General features: G+C 38.4%; 1 protein-coding gene across 3 annotated transcripts; it reads right to left on the bottom strand.

Annotated features, from left to right (window-relative positions):
* Window positions 1-295: 295 nt before the first annotated feature.
* Window positions 296-17322, bottom strand: pho (phoenix). 3 transcript variants are annotated; one of them, NM_001002867.3, is given in 7 exon segments: window positions 1630-5308; window positions 5310-5311; window positions 5347-9420; window positions 12716-12773; window positions 12858-12955; window positions 15042-15339; window positions 16956-17322. In NM_001002867.3, coding segments are annotated over 7 exon segments (8394 nt in total). In that variant the 5' UTR covers window positions 17141-17322.
* Window positions 17323-17868: the final 546 nt, after the last annotated feature.

Raw genomic sequence — 17868 nt, 5'->3', positions numbered from 1 at the left:
ACACCTGCTCTAGTAGTCTTGAACACTTTGATTAGTTGGATCAGCTGTGTTTGATAGGGTTGGACCAAAACTGTGCAGAGCTGCGGCCCTCCAGGAATTGAGTTTGAGACCTTTGGCTTAAGTCATTAGGCTGTCAAAATTAAGTACAATTAATTCAAAGAAAAACTACTGATGTTAAATAGAATGTAAAATAATTTTCAATGTTACGTGTGCCCTGCATGTGTACAAGATCACACTGCTCTTTCAATCCAGAGATCTAGTCTATAAAAATATAAAGAAACAAACTAAAAACAGGTCAGTTTCACATGAGCAGAAACATGTTGTTTTATTTCTCTGTTGCAGAGTAACCATAAATTGTGAATAAAAATGAACAAATTAGTAAAGGCACAATAACTCCAATGAAACACTCGTGCTATATAAAAATACTCTGATCATAATAATAAAAAAACAATGCTCTGACAACACAATGACTAAACAATTCAATAAAACATTGAAAAATGACCTGAATGACAATCATAAAAAAAATAAAGCCACTGATCTACAAGATCACGGATCAATCTACAACACATCAGCAACGATATTGCACATTCATGTGTCAAAACTCTCAATTTCATCTCCATCGAAATGAAACCAAACAGAATATTACAAAAATAAAATGGTTTAAAAATTACCTCGCTGCTTTTATATTTATCATTCATGACCATTTGTCATTACCAGAGCTTCTCTTTTACATTTATAATTTCTCTTAAAGACTATGAACGGCTTATTTGTCTATTCTTGTAGCTCCAAAACCAGAACATATGAACAGATACATAATGGGTTTTTTTCATGGTCCCTGCCATGTGTTCATTCTCAGCAGATACACCATCATCATTATGAATGGCATACTTCCTTTATACCGCAAACATATGTATATATTTAAGAATTTTGCCTATGCAATAACTTGTTCCACGATAACTCTATTGTTCCCTTTCCTGGTTTCTATCATTACGTCATTCTCTTCATATGCATCATGCCTTTTGTGCAACTGAACAATGACATTAGCATGACACTCAGTTTGAACAGAACCTGTCCAGGCACCTTTGCTTCAGTTTTAGGTCATTGTGGGTGTGTAATCCGAATCTACTCCTGTATGCGAGTCAGCTGTCATGGAAATATCCTTATTTTCTTATTATATTTTCTATCTTCCATCCTTTTCTAATATCTGTAGGAACTTGCTATCAAACAACACTATCCTTTTACTGTTTGACGGAGTCAGTTCTCTTAATTTGTATGGTTTCTGGTTCAAAACTATACCACAGGCCTCAAACTCAGTTTCTGGAGGGCGCAGCTCTGCACAGTTTTGCTCCAACCCTGATCAAACACAGCTGATCCGACTAATCAAGGTGTTCAAGACTCTTTTGGACACCTTGATCACTCGGATCAGCTATGTCTGATAGGATTGGAGCAAAACTGAGCAAAGCTGCCCTCTCCAGGAAATCAGTTTGAGGCCTGTGTACTCTACATTTGCTTGTTTGTGACACCCTTTGGTTTCTTTGGAATGGTCTCGGGTGATTTCAACATCAGGATCTGAGACTTTTTCAAGGAATGTTGTAACATCAGAACTTTCCACCTCCATTTGTGACGCAATCAGTTTCTGTCCTTCTTCCTCTTCCTCTCAGGTGCTTCATGAGCATCGTGACTGCCAGAAAAACTTTGTTTCCTCTTCTTTTTGTGCTTGGTGGGATTTAATTTAGCTTCTGTAGTACTTTCTGTAGGACTCACATCCAGATCAACGGATTTATAATGAGGTTCCTCAGTCGCATCTCTTTTTTTCTTTTCCTTCTTCACTGTTTTTATTGTCATTTCCTCAGACGTCTCTATGTGCTCAAGTTGATTGGTCTGAAGAGCTTTCAAAGCTTCATTTGATGAAATGTCTTTTAAACCACTCTCCTCGACACATCTTTTATGTTTCTTCTTCTTTTTTGTTGTCATCTCGGGTATTTGTAACTCACTGAACTGATCCGGCTCTGCAGAATGAACATCGTCCACATCAGCCTCTACATTCTCCTGCCCTTCTAATTTTTTCCTTTTCTTCTTTTTGTGCTTATCTGTATCTGTGCCGTCCAAAAGCGAGGAAGAATTGAGGTCGGCAGTGTTTTCTGAAAGCAATCCAAGACTTTTATTCTCTCTTTTCCTTTTGGAAATCTTCATTAAATGTGCTGGATTTAATTCCAAACATTCTGAGGAAATGTTGTCCTTCTGTGTTTCTTCAGAGCTGTTGTGTGTAGTTGTGCGGTCTGCTTTTGCTCGTTTTTTAACATCATCAAACTGAGACACAGAACTCTCATCCAGATACTGAGGCTTATCAGTCTTATCCCTTTTATTCTTTTTCTTCTTCTCTGACTTTAATGCAGCTACATTGGGTGATTGACATTGAGTAATTTCCTCAGAAGTCTGTACATGCTCAAGTTGATTGGTCTGAGGAGCTTTAAAAGCGTAATTTGATGAAATGTCTCGTAAACCACTCTCCTCGACACATCTTTTATGTTTCTTCTTCTTTTTTGTTGTCATCTCAGTTATTTGTAATCCACTGAACTGATCCGGCTCTGCAGAATGAAAATCGTTGGCATCAGCCTCTACATTCTCCTGCTCTTTTAATTTCTTCTTTTGCTTACTTTTCTGTTTATCGGTACGTGTGCTGTCCGAAAGCACAGAAGAACTGATGTCTGTGAAATTTCCTGACTGCAATCCAACAATGTTACCAACTTGACTAGGAGATCTTCCATTCTCTCTTTTCTTTTTCCTTTTGGAAACCTTTATCAAATGTGCTGGATTAATTTCCAGTTGTTCTGAGGAAATGTCAGCACTCTGCGTTTCTTCTGAGCTGTTTTGTATGGTTGTGCGGTCTTCTTTGGCTCGCTTTTTTAACCGAGAGACATCATCAAACTGAGACACAGAACTCACATCCAGGCGCTGATGTTCCTTAGTCTCATCCTTTTTCTTCTTTACTGACTTTAATGTAGCTACATTAGGTGATTGACACTGAATAATTTCCTCAGACGTCTGTAGATCAGCCTCTACAATCTCCTGCTTTTTTAATTTCTTCCTTTTCTTCTTTTTGTGTTTATTGGTATCTGTGCTGTCTGAAGGCACAGAAGAACTGACGTCTGCTGAATTCCCTGACTCTAATCCAACAATGTTATCAACTTTATATGGAGAAGCTGCATTTTCTCTTTTCTTTTTCTTTTTTGAAACCTTCATTAAGCCTGCTGGATTCGTTTCCAAACATTCTACAGCACTATCATCACCTTGTGTTTCTTTAGAGCTGTTTGGTGTAAGTGTCTGGTCTTCTTTTGCTCGCGTTTTCACATCATCAAACTGAGACACAGAACTCGCATCCAGACACTGAGGTTCCACAGTCTTATCCCTTTTCTTCTTTTTCTTCTTCGCTGACTTTAATGCAGCTACATTAGGTGCTTGAAATGGAGTAATTTCCTCAGAAGTCTGAATATGCTCAAGCTGATTGGTCTGAGGAGCTTTATAAGCTTCATTTGATGAAATGTCTCGTAAACCACTCTCCTCTACACATCTTTTATGTTTCCTTTTCTTTTTTGTTGTCGGTTTGGTTATTTGTAACCCACTGAACTGATCCAGCTCGACAGAATGAACATCGTCCACATCAGCCTCTGCATTCTCCTGCTCTTTTAATTTAATCTTTTTCTTCTTTTTCTGTTTATCTGTACGTTTGCTGTCCGAAAGCTGAGAAAAATTGACATCTGTGAAATTTCCTGATTGCAATCCAACAATTTTATCAACTTTATATGGAGAGCCTGCCTTCTCCCTTTTCTTTTTCCTTTTGGAAACTTTTATTAAATGCGCTGGATTCATTTCCAATTGTTTTGAGGAAATATCATCATTCTGCGTTTCTTCAGAGCTGTTTTGTGTAGTTGTGCGGTCTACTTTTGCTTGCTTTTTCAATCGAGTGACATCATCAAACTGAGACACAGAACTCGCATCCAGATACTGCGGTACCTCAGTCTCATCCCTTTTCTGCTTTTTCTTCTTCTCTGACTTTAATGTAGCTGCATTAGGTGATTGACATTGAGTAATTTCCTTAGAAGTCTGTACATGCTCAAGTTGACTGGTCTGAGGTGCTTTAATACCTTCATTTGATGAAATGTCTTTCAAAGCACACTTCTCTACACATTTTTTATGTTTCTTCTTTTTTGTTGTCGGCTCGGATATTTTTAACTCACTGAACAGATTCAGCTCTGCTGAATGAACATCGTTCGCATCTGCCTCTACATTCTCCTGCTGTTTTAATTTCTTCCATTTCTGTTTATGGGTACATGTGCTGTACAAAATCTCAGAAGAATTGATGTCTATGGAATTTCCTGGCTGCATTTCAGTGATGTTTTCAAGTTGATATGGGGAACCTCCATTCTCCAGTGCAGCTACATTAGGTGATTGACATTGACTAATTTCCTCAGAAGTCTGTATATGCTGAAGTAGATTGGTTGGAGGGGCTTTAAAAGCTTCATGTGATGAAACGCCTCGCAAACAACGCTGCTCTTCACATCTTTTATGCTTCCTTTTCTTTTTTGTTGTCATCTCAGTTATTTGTAACCCACTGAACGGATCCGGTTCAACCGATTGAACATCGTCCCCTTCAGCCTCTACATTCTCCTGCTCTTTTAATGTCTTCCTTTTCTTCTTTTTGTGTTTATTGGTATCTGTGCTGTCCGAAAGCACAGAAGATTTGACGTCTGTGGAACTTCCTGACTGCAATCCAATGATGTTATCAAGTTGAACTATCCCTGCATTCTCCCTTTTCTTTTTCTTTTTGGAAACCTTTATTAAGCCTGCTGGATTCATTTCCAAATGTTCCACAGCATTGCCATCACCCTGCGTTTCTTCAGTGTGGTTCTGTGTAGTTGTCCGGTCTTCTTTTGCTAAACTCAAATCCAGATTTACGGATTCATACTGAGGATTTTTAGTCTCATTCTTTTTTTTCTTTTTCTTCTTCGCCGATTTTGACGCAGCATTAGGTGATCGACCTTTAATTTCCTCAGAGGTCTGTATATGCTCAAGTTGATAAGTCTGAGAAGCTTTAAAAGCCTTATTTGACAAGATTCCTTTTAAATCATTCTCCTCTACATTTGCTTGCTTTGTCCTCTTTTTATCTTTCTTTTTTGTTTTTATCTCAGTTATTTGTAACCCACTGAACTGATCCGGCTCTAAAGAATAAACGTTGTCCCCAACAGACTCTACATTCTTCTGCTCTTTTAATTTCTGCTTTTTCTTCTTTTTCTGTTTACTGGTATGCATGTTGTCCAAAGAACTGATATTAGTGCTGTTTTTGCTGTATTCTTTTGCCATCCCATTCGACCAATTAAACTGAAACCCAGAACTCGCATCCAGATTTGTATCAACATATTTTTTCTTCCTTTTCTTATCTGAGCTTAATCTGGGTGATGGACATCTTGTCATTTCTTCTGATGTCTGTAAATGCTCAATCTTATCAGTCTGAATTGAGTTATTCTCTCTCATATCTGAAGGACCATCATCTATGTGCTTCAAAACTGCATCAGATGAGCTAACTCCTGTTCTTTTCCGGTCTTTGAGTTTTTTATTTGTAATTCTTTTTGAAGGCAAATCCATGGCTCGTAACTCAATGAACTGAAATGGCTGCACATTGTCCTCAACTTCTGAAGTAAGCTCTTTTTCAGTTTGCTCTATTAATTTATGCTTTATCTTCTTCTTTTTCTGTTTATCAGTATGCGTGTGGTCCAAAAGCACAGAATTGGCATCTGACTGCAGTCCAACAATGTTGTCAACTTGAGATGAAGGACTTGTATTATCACTTTTATTAGTGGAAACTAAATGTGCTGGGTTATTTTCTAAACCTTCTGAGGAAATGGCATCACTCTGCTTTTCTTCAATGCTGTTTCGTGGAGCTGTCCGGTCTTCTTTTGAAGCCTCTTTCAACCCATCAAACTGAGATCCAGAACTTGCATCCAGATTTGGATCAACAGATGTTTTCTCCATTTTCTTTGCTAAGCTTAATCTGGTTAAACGGGGCGATGAACGTCTGGTCACTTTTTCTGATGTCTGTAAATACTCAATCTGATTGGTCTGAATTGTGTTCTTCTTTCTCATTTCTGGAGGTCTATCATCCATGCGTTTCAAAAGTGCATCTGAGCTAACTCCTGTTCTCTCTTTGTCTTTTTGTTTATTTTTAGTTCTTTTTAAAGGCAAATCCATGTTTTGTGAAAATGTCCAGTCTTCTTTTGCCATGCTATTCAACCCATCAAACTGAGACCCAGAACTTGCATCCAAATTTGAATCAACAGATGTTTTCATCCATTTCTTTGCAAAACTTAATCTGGTTACACGAGGTGATGAATGTCTTTCCACTTTTTCTGATGTCTGTAAATGCTCAATCTGATTGGTCTGAATTGTGTTATTCTCTCTCGTTTCTAGAGTTCTATCATCCGTGTGCTTCAAAAGTTCATCAGATGACCCAACTCCTGTTCCTTCCATGTTTTTGTTGGTTTTTGGCAAATCTGTAGTCTTTAACTTATTGACAACAATGCACAGTTGTTTCAATCCAAAAGCTAAAGCAAGCTCTTTGTAGGTTTGCTCTTTTAATTGACCCTCTCTCAGTGTATTCATGTGCGTGTGATCTAAAAGCACAGAAGAATTGACATTTGCGATGTTCTCAACTTGAGATGGAGGACCTACTAAATTATTTTCCAACTGTTCTGAGGAAATCTGCTTTTCTTTGGTGGTATTTTGTGTAATTGCCTGGTCTTCATTTGCTTTGAACCCATCAAACTGAAACACAGAACTTGCATCCAGATTTGGATGAACAGATGTTTTCTCTCTTTTCTTATCGGAGCTTAATCTGGGTGATGAACATCTTGTCACTTCTTCCGATGTCTGTAAATGCTCAATCTGATCGGTCTGAATTGTGTTATTCTCTCTCATTCCTAGAGTTCTGTCATCCATGTGCTCCAAAAGTGCATCAGATGAGCTAACTCCTGTTCTTTCCATGTGTTTATCGGTTTTTGGCAAATCAATAGTTTGTAATTTGCTGCCGACAACGTGCAGTTGCTTCAAATCTGAACTCTGATCAGTGTCATTTTGACATTTCAATTTCTTCTTTTTCTGTTTATTGGTATGTGTGCTGTCCAAAAGCACAGAATCTGTAGTTTGTAACCTATCAGTCTGAAAAAATTGCACATTGTGGTCAAAATCAAAATCAAGCTTGGGGTCAGTTTTCTCTTTTAATTTGTGCTTTTTCTTCTTCTTTTTTTTCTTTTTAATCGTTAAGCTTTCCAAGCCATCTAAATCCAAATTTGCTGGTTTTGCTCCACTATCTGACCTTTGTTTATCCAATCCAATGTCATGATCAACTTGAAAACTTGTGTCCTGAATTTTCTTTTTGCCTTTGGCAACCTTCATTGCTTTACCCTGCAAACGTTCATCTCTCTCAGCTTCTTCAGTGACCAAACCTTCCTGTTGTTCATCGATTCTGAGACCAACATCAAACTGAGATGCTAAGGTAACATCCAGACCAACAGATTCATAAAGAGGGTCATCCGTCTCATGGCGTGTCGTCTTCTTTTTTAATTCAGTTTCACCAGTAATTTCCTCTGAGGTCTGTACACATGTTGGTTGATCAGTGTTAAGGGATTGACTTGATTGATTCACTTCTTTTACTCTCAACTCTGCGGAGTCGAATCCTTCATTTGATTGGATGTTTGTAAGATTATTTTCCTCTGGATATGATGTTGCTATTCTCTCTTTGTCCTTTTTCTTCTTTTTGGCTTTTTTGGATGTCTCAACCAACTGATTCTCTACAGCCTCACACTCTTTTACCTTATACTTTTTCATCTTTTCCCTCTTACTCTTTGTGCTAACACTGTTGACCGTAGATAAAACACTTTCCTCCAAGAGCTCCTTTGACTTTAAACCCAATTCTTCGGTTTGTTCTCCAATTGCCATTTCATGTTCCACTCCACATGCTTCAATGTTCTCTATGGGTACTGCTTTAAGTCCTGTGATGTCATCACCAGGACAACTCACCATCTGACCAACATCTCCATTGGTATCATGTTGTTTGAAATCAGCAGCAGCATTTTTATCTTTCGTTCTCTTTCTTTTTCTTTTAAGAAAACTCGGTCCAGTGATTTTAAACATCGGACTATCGGTTTCAGTCTCAACCATTGTTTTTTGTCGACCTACGATAGCACTTTCACATGGACTTATGGGGACTTCACTTAATGGTACATTAGATAGTGGTAAATGTTTAGGAGATAGTTGCACATTCACGGTCTCCGCTTGCCTTGAGGGTGGTTTTGGACTCTGAACTCTAAACTGTGGGATTTCAGGGTGTTTAGTACTGGTAAACTGTTTGTTTGGTGTTCTTGGCTTAAACCTGGACAAAGATTCAGTGTCTATGTGTGTTTCATCACTGTCATATTCCTCATTTGCAAAACATTTCTGTGTTTCTTGTGTAAATGTTGACACATGTTGTCCTTCACTCTCTATCTGTGTCACATCACTGTCTTGATCGTTTTCCTCCACGTTTGCTGTAATAGATGTGGTATTAGGAATTTGATCGTCTCGCTTTGGACTGTTCAATGGGCTGAATAAATCCACGGAGCCGATGTCACTGTCAGTCTGTTGAGTATCACTCTGCGTGGAAATATCTCCCTCTTGGGGTGGACCAATGAAATTGCTTTCATTGGGTTGGTCAACATCCGGCTGATTTTTACAGTTAAGGTCATCCTCGTGCTCCAAATGAGCCGATGCTTCTTCTACAGTTTGTCTCTGTGTCTCCTCGATAACCACATTATGATCTTCATGTGAATTTTCAGCACATTCGACACTCTCAATATCTTCATGATCTGAACAGGAAGCTAAAACCTCATGCGTGTCTTGTTTTTTCGGTTTCTTGGACACCTGGGATGATTTTGATAATGCCTTGGCTGAAGTTCTCTTTGGATGTCTCTTTCGTTTTCTGTACTCGACAACTTTACAGTTAAGGTCATCCTCGTGCTCCAAATGAGCCGATGCTTCTTCTACAGTTTGTCTCTGTGTCTCCTCGATAACCACTTTATGACCTTCATGTGAATTTTCAGCACATTCGGCAATCTCAAGATCTTCATGATCTGAACAAGAAGCTAAAACCTCATGCGTGTCTTGTTTTTTCGGCTTCTTGGACACCTGGGATGATTTTGATAATGCCTTGGCTGAAGTTCTCTGTGGATGTTGATTTCGTTGTCTGTACTCGATAATTTGTTCTGTTTTCTTTTCCTTGTCAACGCCATTTGATAAATAGTTTTCCAGAGTCCTTCTCTCCCTGATAAAGTCTGGCAACCATTTGAAGTTGATTCCTCTTTTGTAACCTGGAACAAAAAGGGCTTTATCCTGAAATAAAGCCAAACGAAAAAAACTGATTACTGTATTGTTATAAAATGTATGAAATATATTTTTGAAACCATAATAATTGTTTTATGAAACTTTTATTATGTAAGGGTGCTTTCACATCTGTGGTCCGAACCATGGACAACAAATGATACATTGTTGCATTTTTCTGCTGTTTTTGGGTCCTTTTCACACCACACTGATTGCTTTGGTCCGAAACAGTCGCCAAAGTGCAGTCATGTAACAAAATCCACATCACTCATTGGCCAGATGTTATTGAATGTATTTCCTAAACTGCTTTTCGATTAGTCAGATTTAACATGCGGGAAGATGCCAATGGAACTCCAGGCAAGTAAACAAACCAGCAGACACGAAATGTTAATTTTTACTATGAATAAGACGACTGCGTTGGCTGATTGTATCCCTGCTCATAGTATACTATGTAGTCTGTATAAATCACTTTAGACAAACTATACATTTCGAGGATGAAGCGCGGCTGTGGCTGGAAAACAATGTTTTAATGCATTGTAAACGCCGAAGGCCCATCGCAAGTCACTTCAGGAGGTGTCGTGAATTACATTTTGCTAAGCTGTGACATGGTCAACTTTCAGAAATATTACCAACGATCCATGAGGTAGTTTTTCCCCTCTATCTCTCTCTGTTAAAAAAAAAATCTGTCAACAAAAATTTTTCATCGACATACCATAATGCACAGCATATCGGAATACGGCAGCTTTAATAGTCCAAAAAGGTGCAGTCCTTTTTGCGGTTGGGTCTGTTCTAGTTTGGATCATGTTCTCACCACAATAGAATCGCTCCAGGGTTCGTTTAATAGCGTATCGAGGCGATCTCTTCAAAGAGACAGTTTTTTTTTTTTGGTCTGCTTTTGGTGCGCACTCAAGTGCGATTGCTACATTCACACCTGCCCAAACGAACAGCACCAAGAGGGAAAAAGGCAGGTGTGAAAGCACCCTAAAATTAATGACACTAGATAGCCTACATTTTGGGGGACCGCTCCAAGTAATTAATTTAGGTGTATAAAATCAAATATCTAGGCATGCAGACTGCTTAAACCTGGTTTATACTCAACGCATCCGCTAGTTCGCTTGAGTGTTTGTGCTAATATCCCCCACCCAGAGCAAATGCATCACTGCCGTCTGTGTGTGGCAGTCTTACTAGCTAATTGAGTGAGCACACTTTCATTCTGCCCAATCAGAATTGCGTGACCGAACTATGCAGAAAGCCCAAAAAACAAAAAAATTAACAAACGAACGAATGAACGAACAAACAGGAAAGCACGGATAAGTAGGATGATGGCGTCTGCCCCTTCAGAAGCATTAATAGATGAATTTATATCAAAGAAAAACAGGACATAAGTAATATGGGAATTTCAGACGTAGCAGACAACGAACAAAAACAGGTCATTTGTAAGAGCTGTCGCAGAATTGTTGCCACAGCACAAGCAAATACAACAACCAGCACCTAAAAAAGCACCACAGGTAGCCATATGAGAAGTACCTTGCTAAAAAAATCAACTAAAAGTATTGGCAGTGACACTCAATCTAGTAGGGAGCAACAACAAAGTACAATTTCAGAGCGAACTAATGCCATCCCTCACTACTGTTTGCTCTAGAGAAAAATGAGTGTTTAATTTCTGAATACTTCTAAACAAATTTGAATTAAAGTTGGAGTTTGTTAATATCTTTTAAAGTTCCTTTTTTTAACTAACACTCACTGCATTTTAGCAGTAAGGAGATACAATACAGAATATTAAGCTGAAGCTTTACTACAAAATTAAATTGCAAATCAAATCGTAATCGCATATTAGATATTTTCCCCAAATTACACAGCCCTACCTCCAATGATATCTACTTTAGTGAACATACCCTGCATAGGCTGTTAATAACGACAAATAATGCTTTAAATAACATTCAGTTTGTTGCAAACTGAACTTAAAGTTACGACAGCCATGACATGAGCGCACTCGGCAGTGAAAAGTGAAACCGAAAGTGTGCACATCATTTAAATAATCATTTCGCATTTCAGAGTCATCATTACGACAAACACAAAGGCCCGGTTTACACTGTCAGGTCTTGATGCCTGATTCCGATTTGCTGCCTATATCTGATTTTTTTTGCCTGTCCATTTACACGTTCTTTTTATTGTGACCCAAATCCGATTCATGGGTTTACACTTGCCATACAATTTACAGTGTTGCGCATGCCTAAAGGCGGGTTCTAGCATCTGCGCCACACAAGCCACGATGGAAGAAATTGTTGTTTTTAGCTCTGGGAAATATGTGAACTTCACCCAACTTTAAAATCCTTTTGAGGTGGAGGAGGGGAAAGGGTCGTCGTCGCAGCTTGCGACTATGGTTTATATATGGTGTCCTCCACCATTCAGAGGAATTTGTGGGTATGAGTGAGATCTCAGGTCTGGTGGGAGCAAATTGTGGCAACTGACCACTTTCCTTCTCAGTGTTTCCTCTGTTGTTGTTTACCCCGTTGACATCTCCACACACGCTCTACAACGTCATTAAACCGTAGAGAAATACCACAATGTCACAAGTTTTATGACATACAAAATGGTATGCCTCAATAAATCCGATCTGCGTCTTTACATGATGGTCGCATTGTCACATTTCTGATTTATATCCACATATAAGCTTGAAACTGATCTCTGAATATCCAAATGCATGCATTTTTCGTGTTTACACGATCATACAGATCCAGTTTGTGTCAAACGAGCAAAAAAAAAATCAGAATTGGGTCACATTTAACTGGCAGTGTATACAGGCCAAAGTGTTGTGCATGAAAATAAATGTTTACTGGGTCAGTATAACTACTACATATAATGCCTATATAAATGTTAAATATAATGTCAAATGGCTCGTATTACCAGTAAATAAAATAGTCTAATAGTTTTTTCAAGGACAAATGACAAGCATATAAGTCTCAAGCATAATAATTCAACTTCCGAATTATGAATAGTTAAATTCTGATGTCATCACTTAACTGTGAATTAGCAAACAGGACAAAGTTAAAGTCTATTCAAGTCCACCATCACAAGTCTTTACAAAATGTAGCATTTTAAAAAACAGCAAAGCTACATGTTTTACCATACTTTGAGAATTACAGTAATAATAGCCTACTCATATTAATCTTTATTTTACATCTACAGAATCGTGAAAAAATCGTGATCTTGATTTTAAGCCAAGAAAAAAAATTGTGATTCTCATTTTAGCCAGAATCGTGCAGCTCTAATTGCATTATTATACATCTCCACAGAAAAGACATACCACTGATATGACGTCATGCTCACTATTTTGGTCCTCTTCCTCTGACGAATCACTTATCCTAAAATTACAGTATTTAAATTAAAAATGGTCAAGCGTAAATGTACAATTATATGTGTTTGGTTTGTTTCATATGAGGACTTACGGAGACTGAAACAAGTGTGAACTGATCACTTTTCCCATCTTCACAGAACCGGTCTTGATTTTCTTAATACATTTGAAGAACCCACCAACTTCTGAATTCTAAAAAAACAAAAACAAAAACAATAAAACAACAAAATTGTCACGTATACAAATAAATAATTTAACAACCATCATTTAATTACGTATTAAAGAGCCCCTATTATGGGTTTTTAAAAATGAACTTCCATGCAATGTGTAACGCAGCTCTGAGTGTAGTGAAATATCCAGCTAAAGCTTAAATCTGAAAGTGCAGTGTTTAAAACTATTGATTCATCTATAAAAGAGTCGACTCGGATTTGTTTAAGTGAATTGTTGGGGTAACGAATCTTTAGCCGTGTTGGCGTGACATCAATACAGAACTCTTGCCGCGCCCATTTCCCAACCCGGGAAAATTGAAACCCCCTGCCCCGCCCACAAACACTATAGAAAGAAAAAGAGTAAGACAAACACTGTAGCAGATCCCGGTTTAATCATGTCACGAAGACGCTGTGCTCTGAAGTGTGAGGGAAAGTTGGTGTTATTTTCCCTACCCTAAGATGAGGCTGTGAAGAGTCAGTGGTTGAAGTTTATTTTTGCAAAAACATTCAGCATTATAGCCCCAGCCTTGTGCTGTGTTCCTGTCATTTTTCTGACGAGTGCTTCAGCAATTTACACGCTTACCATGTTAAAGAAAGGATCAGAAAAGACTATTGATGTATTTTTCCCCCATTTCACAAGTGTAAGTAAGTGCGATTAAAATGGTTGCCTCCTTGTTTTCTCTAGCTTGCAAAACTACTTGTTACTTTGTTACTTGTAACTGCTCCATGTGGCTTGTACTATATCTGGTTAACTTTATATTCTCATATCGCATCTAAAACCAAGTTGGAAATGCAACACGTCCTGCTATCTTTACGGATTTAAACGTGTTTGTGATCTCATGATCCTCTGCCATTTGTCTTTGCTATGGCCACCGTCAGCTGTTTCTACACGCGTATGGCGGTCAAGTTTCGAAATAGTTCAGCTTTTGCCACTGTGCGAATTAATACTGAATGTGTGTCAAGGTTAGGAATAGAGTAATATGCTAGTGTTAAACTGCATTGGGCCATGGTGGGTGATTCTATCTGTCTCGGGCTAAACGTAGTCGACTAATTGTTACAGACTGGGTCATCGGACCAATCACCAAAGATCAGCATCATGCTGAGGAGGGGTTTGGGAATAAATGAAATCGCTGAACTAATAATATGCGAGTCGTTGGGATAATTAGGTAAAAATAAATGCCCTACTGTTAACGATGTCTAGTTTAGTGAACAGAACCTGCATAGGCTGTTAATAACAGGTAATAATGTTTTAAATCACATTCAGTTTGTTGCAAATTGAACTCAAAAGTTATGACAGCCATGACATGAGCACATTCGGTAGTGAAAAGTGAAACCGAAAGAGCGCATATCATTTAAATAATCATATCACATTTTAGAGTCATGACTACGACAAACATTTGATAGGTTTTTTCTTTCATAGCGAACACAAAGGCCCCGTTTACACTGTCAGCTCTTGATGCCCAACTCCGATTTGCTGTCTATAATTGATTTTTGTTTGCCTGTCCATTTACATATTCTTTTAATTGTGACCCATATCTGATTCGTGTTTACATTTGCCATACACTTTACAGTGTTGTCTATGCGTAAATGTGGGTTTAAACATCTGCGCCACACAAGCCACGATGGAAGAAATTGTCTTGTTTTTAGCTCTGCGAAATATGCAAACTTCACCCAACTTTATAACCATTTTGAGGTGGAGGAGGAGGGGAAAGGGTCGTCATCGCAGCTTGCGACTATTGTTTATATATGGTGTCCTCCACCATTCAGAGGAATTTGTGGGTATGAGTGAGATCTCAGGTCTGGTGGGAGCAAATTGTGGCGACTGACCACTTTCCTTCTCAGTGTTTCCTCTGTTGTTGTTTACACGCTAAAGGAGGGGTTTGGGAACAAATGAAATCGCTGAACGAATAATATGGGAGTCGTTGGGATAATTAGGTAAAAATAAACCAAAATATGACCCCTTTTAATGCATAATAAGAGCTCTTTAAACAGTAATATCATAATATATTATAAATAAATAAATAAATTATAAAATGACATGCATAAACAGCACATGAACAAAACCCCACCTCCAGAATCTGGTGCTTCCTAATAGGCAGATGTTGTGTTTTGAGTGATTTCATCAAAAAGGGAAACGTAGCTTTGCGAGCGGAGGCATACATTTCCCATTTTGATCTTTTGCGGCGTGAAGAACGTAGACTTCTGCTTTCCTCCTCACATTCAGTCTGTTGGTTCTCCGAGAGTCTCCTTTCTCTCACATACCCGGAGTCATCAGAGATGGAGTCTGGTTTCTTAGATGATCGGAGTCGTCTTTTAGTGTGAACTACTTTCGTCACAGACTGTGTTATAAACAGGCTTTCAGAGTCACTGTACAGGAGAATGCAGAAGATACAGTACTTGAAAAAATATGTGTATATTATATTACAAACATAACATTCATTCATTCATTTTCCTTTGGCTTAGTCCCTTATTTATCAGGGGTTGCCACAGCGCAATGAACCACCAACTATTCTGGCATATTCTTTACACAGCGTATGCCTTTCCAGCTGCAACCCAGTACTGGGAAACACCCATACACTCTCGCATTCACACACACATTCACACAATTAAAAAATTAAATCGTTAGTAAATACTTCAAGGCCTAATTTTACAAGCGGGAACCATTCATAAAACATAAAATTCCCTGACTTATAATGACTGGAATATACAATTTTAAAAATGAATTGAGGTAAAGTTGAGGGTGGCGTGGTGTGGCGCAGTGGGTATCGCTGTCGCATCACAGCAAGAAGGTCGCTGGTTCGAGCCTCGGCTGGGTCAGTTGGCATTCTGTGTGGAGTTTGCATGTTCTCCCTGTGTTCGCGTGGGTTTCCTCTGGGTGCTTCGGTTTCCCCCACAGGTCCAAAGAAATGCGCTATAGGAGAATTGGGTAAGCTAAATTGTCCGCAGCGTACGTGCGTAAAACATATGCTGGATAAGTTTGCGGTTCATTCCGCTGTGGCAATCCCTGATTAATAAAGGGACTTTGGCCAAAAAAAAAAATGAACGAATGAGGTAAAGTTGGTTTTATAATCGCAAATTCATTTTATGACAACTTGTGACCAGCTCTGTATATTTTTTCCCTAGTAGCAAAGAATTCTGGCCCAGATTTGGCATAAAGCTGGCACAGCAGGCATACATCCGGCACTGGCATACAGCATGTGGGCCAAACATGGCCCGGGTTTGGCAGAGGTGGCACCGTTTTTAAGGTGGCACACAAGATTTGGGCCAGATGTAAAACGTAGTATTTGGCCCAGATTTAAAAATTTGATAAGTGGGCCATGTGAGTTTGGCCAGTCTTGACCCACATTTAAAATACACTAAAATCATTTTTGAGTAAAGAAAAAAAATTCTACCAATCAGGTCACTTTGAGAAAAAGCGTGCCCATAGTGTGCCTAAAGCGCATCACTCCATGGGTTTATCAATTTCATTGCAATCGTGACACACCAACCTATCTGGCCCAGTTCAGGCCCAGTTATGAGTTATTAACTTGGCTGAGACTTGGCCCAGATATGGTCTGTGTTTGGCCCTTGTCTGGAAGCCAGATTTGGTCCAGTCATGTACCGTAATTCACTGCGGCATGTGGGCCAAGCAAAACCTGATTGTGTGGGCCAGAGCTGGGCCAGAGAGATTTTGCTATGTGGGTTACCATGGTACCTTGAATATTTGAACTGAAATCACATGTTAATATATGAATATAACATAAGCACTATTTGAGTATATGTTGCTCTTTGGTTGTATTTTACTAATATCAACATTTAGAATTTGCATAGAATACTTTAATGATATTATTAAGGTTGAGCAAGTCAAAATTAGTGAAATTGTGGATATACAACTAACTTTGCTTCAATTTAAATGACAAAATATTCCAGAATTTCCATAACACATGGGAGCCCTGCAAACATTTACGAATACCATTAACTAGTAGCTACAAATCTTTTCTTACCTGTCTGAAGGAGGGCTGTGCACAGACGGGTCTCTTCTTATCTTCAGGGCGCTGTCGATCTCCTCAAAGCAGGCGTTGATGGAGCTGACAACATCAGGCGGCGGGGTCTCGAAGATCAGTTCCGCGCGTGGGTCAGCCTCCATCACCTCTCCAACCGACGTGTCGCCTTTGCTACGGAGATCCATATCTATATGTTTAATCTACGACAGTTGACTTTACACTTATCAGGTACTCCTAGCAAGCGACAATCGCATGATGTTCAGTGTCACTTGCTTACTCTGCCTTGACAAAAATATCCTCGTGTAGCACAGCTCTGTTTTGATATGGAGGCCGCCATGTGGTTCCGCCCAGGAAATACATCAGTTGAAAGGTTTAACGCGCATGCGCAGTGGAAGAAGAAGGACTTTTATTATTATTATTATTATTATTTTATTATTATTATTATTATTAACATAAGTAACTGTGATGTATTCTAAATTACACCACTAGGTGGTGCCCTGTACAGAATATAATACAGTAACAGGGAATACATAAAACATTAATTTGTGCTAACATTGTGTGACCTGAATACAATTTATACATAATAATTGTAAATCTAGTAACAAAAATGATAACGTTCAAGGTATAAGAAAAAAAAACAATACAAAGAAAAACAAATATTCAAAGAAAAAAAATATATTTATATATATAAATATATCTCAAACTATATTTGGATTATTAGGAATGTTACACAAGCGTACCAAAAGAGATCTGATAACTTAAAGGTAATGATCATGATGCTAATATTATTATTATTATTTTTTTTTTTGCAGTTCAGTTGTTTTAGCAGCTTTCTTATTTTGCGATAGGCAGACAGATTCATAATAAAGTTTCAAGTCAATACAAAATGTTCTAAAATTAGGCAAACACTGAA

Source organism: Danio rerio, chromosome 5, assembly GCF_049306965.1.
Source record: "Danio rerio strain Tuebingen ecotype United States chromosome 5, GRCz12tu, whole genome shotgun sequence".
NCBI classification, from domain to species: Eukaryota; Metazoa; Chordata; class Actinopteri; order Cypriniformes; family Danionidae; genus Danio; species Danio rerio.
This window is presented reverse-complemented; position numbering and strand designations above follow the sequence as displayed.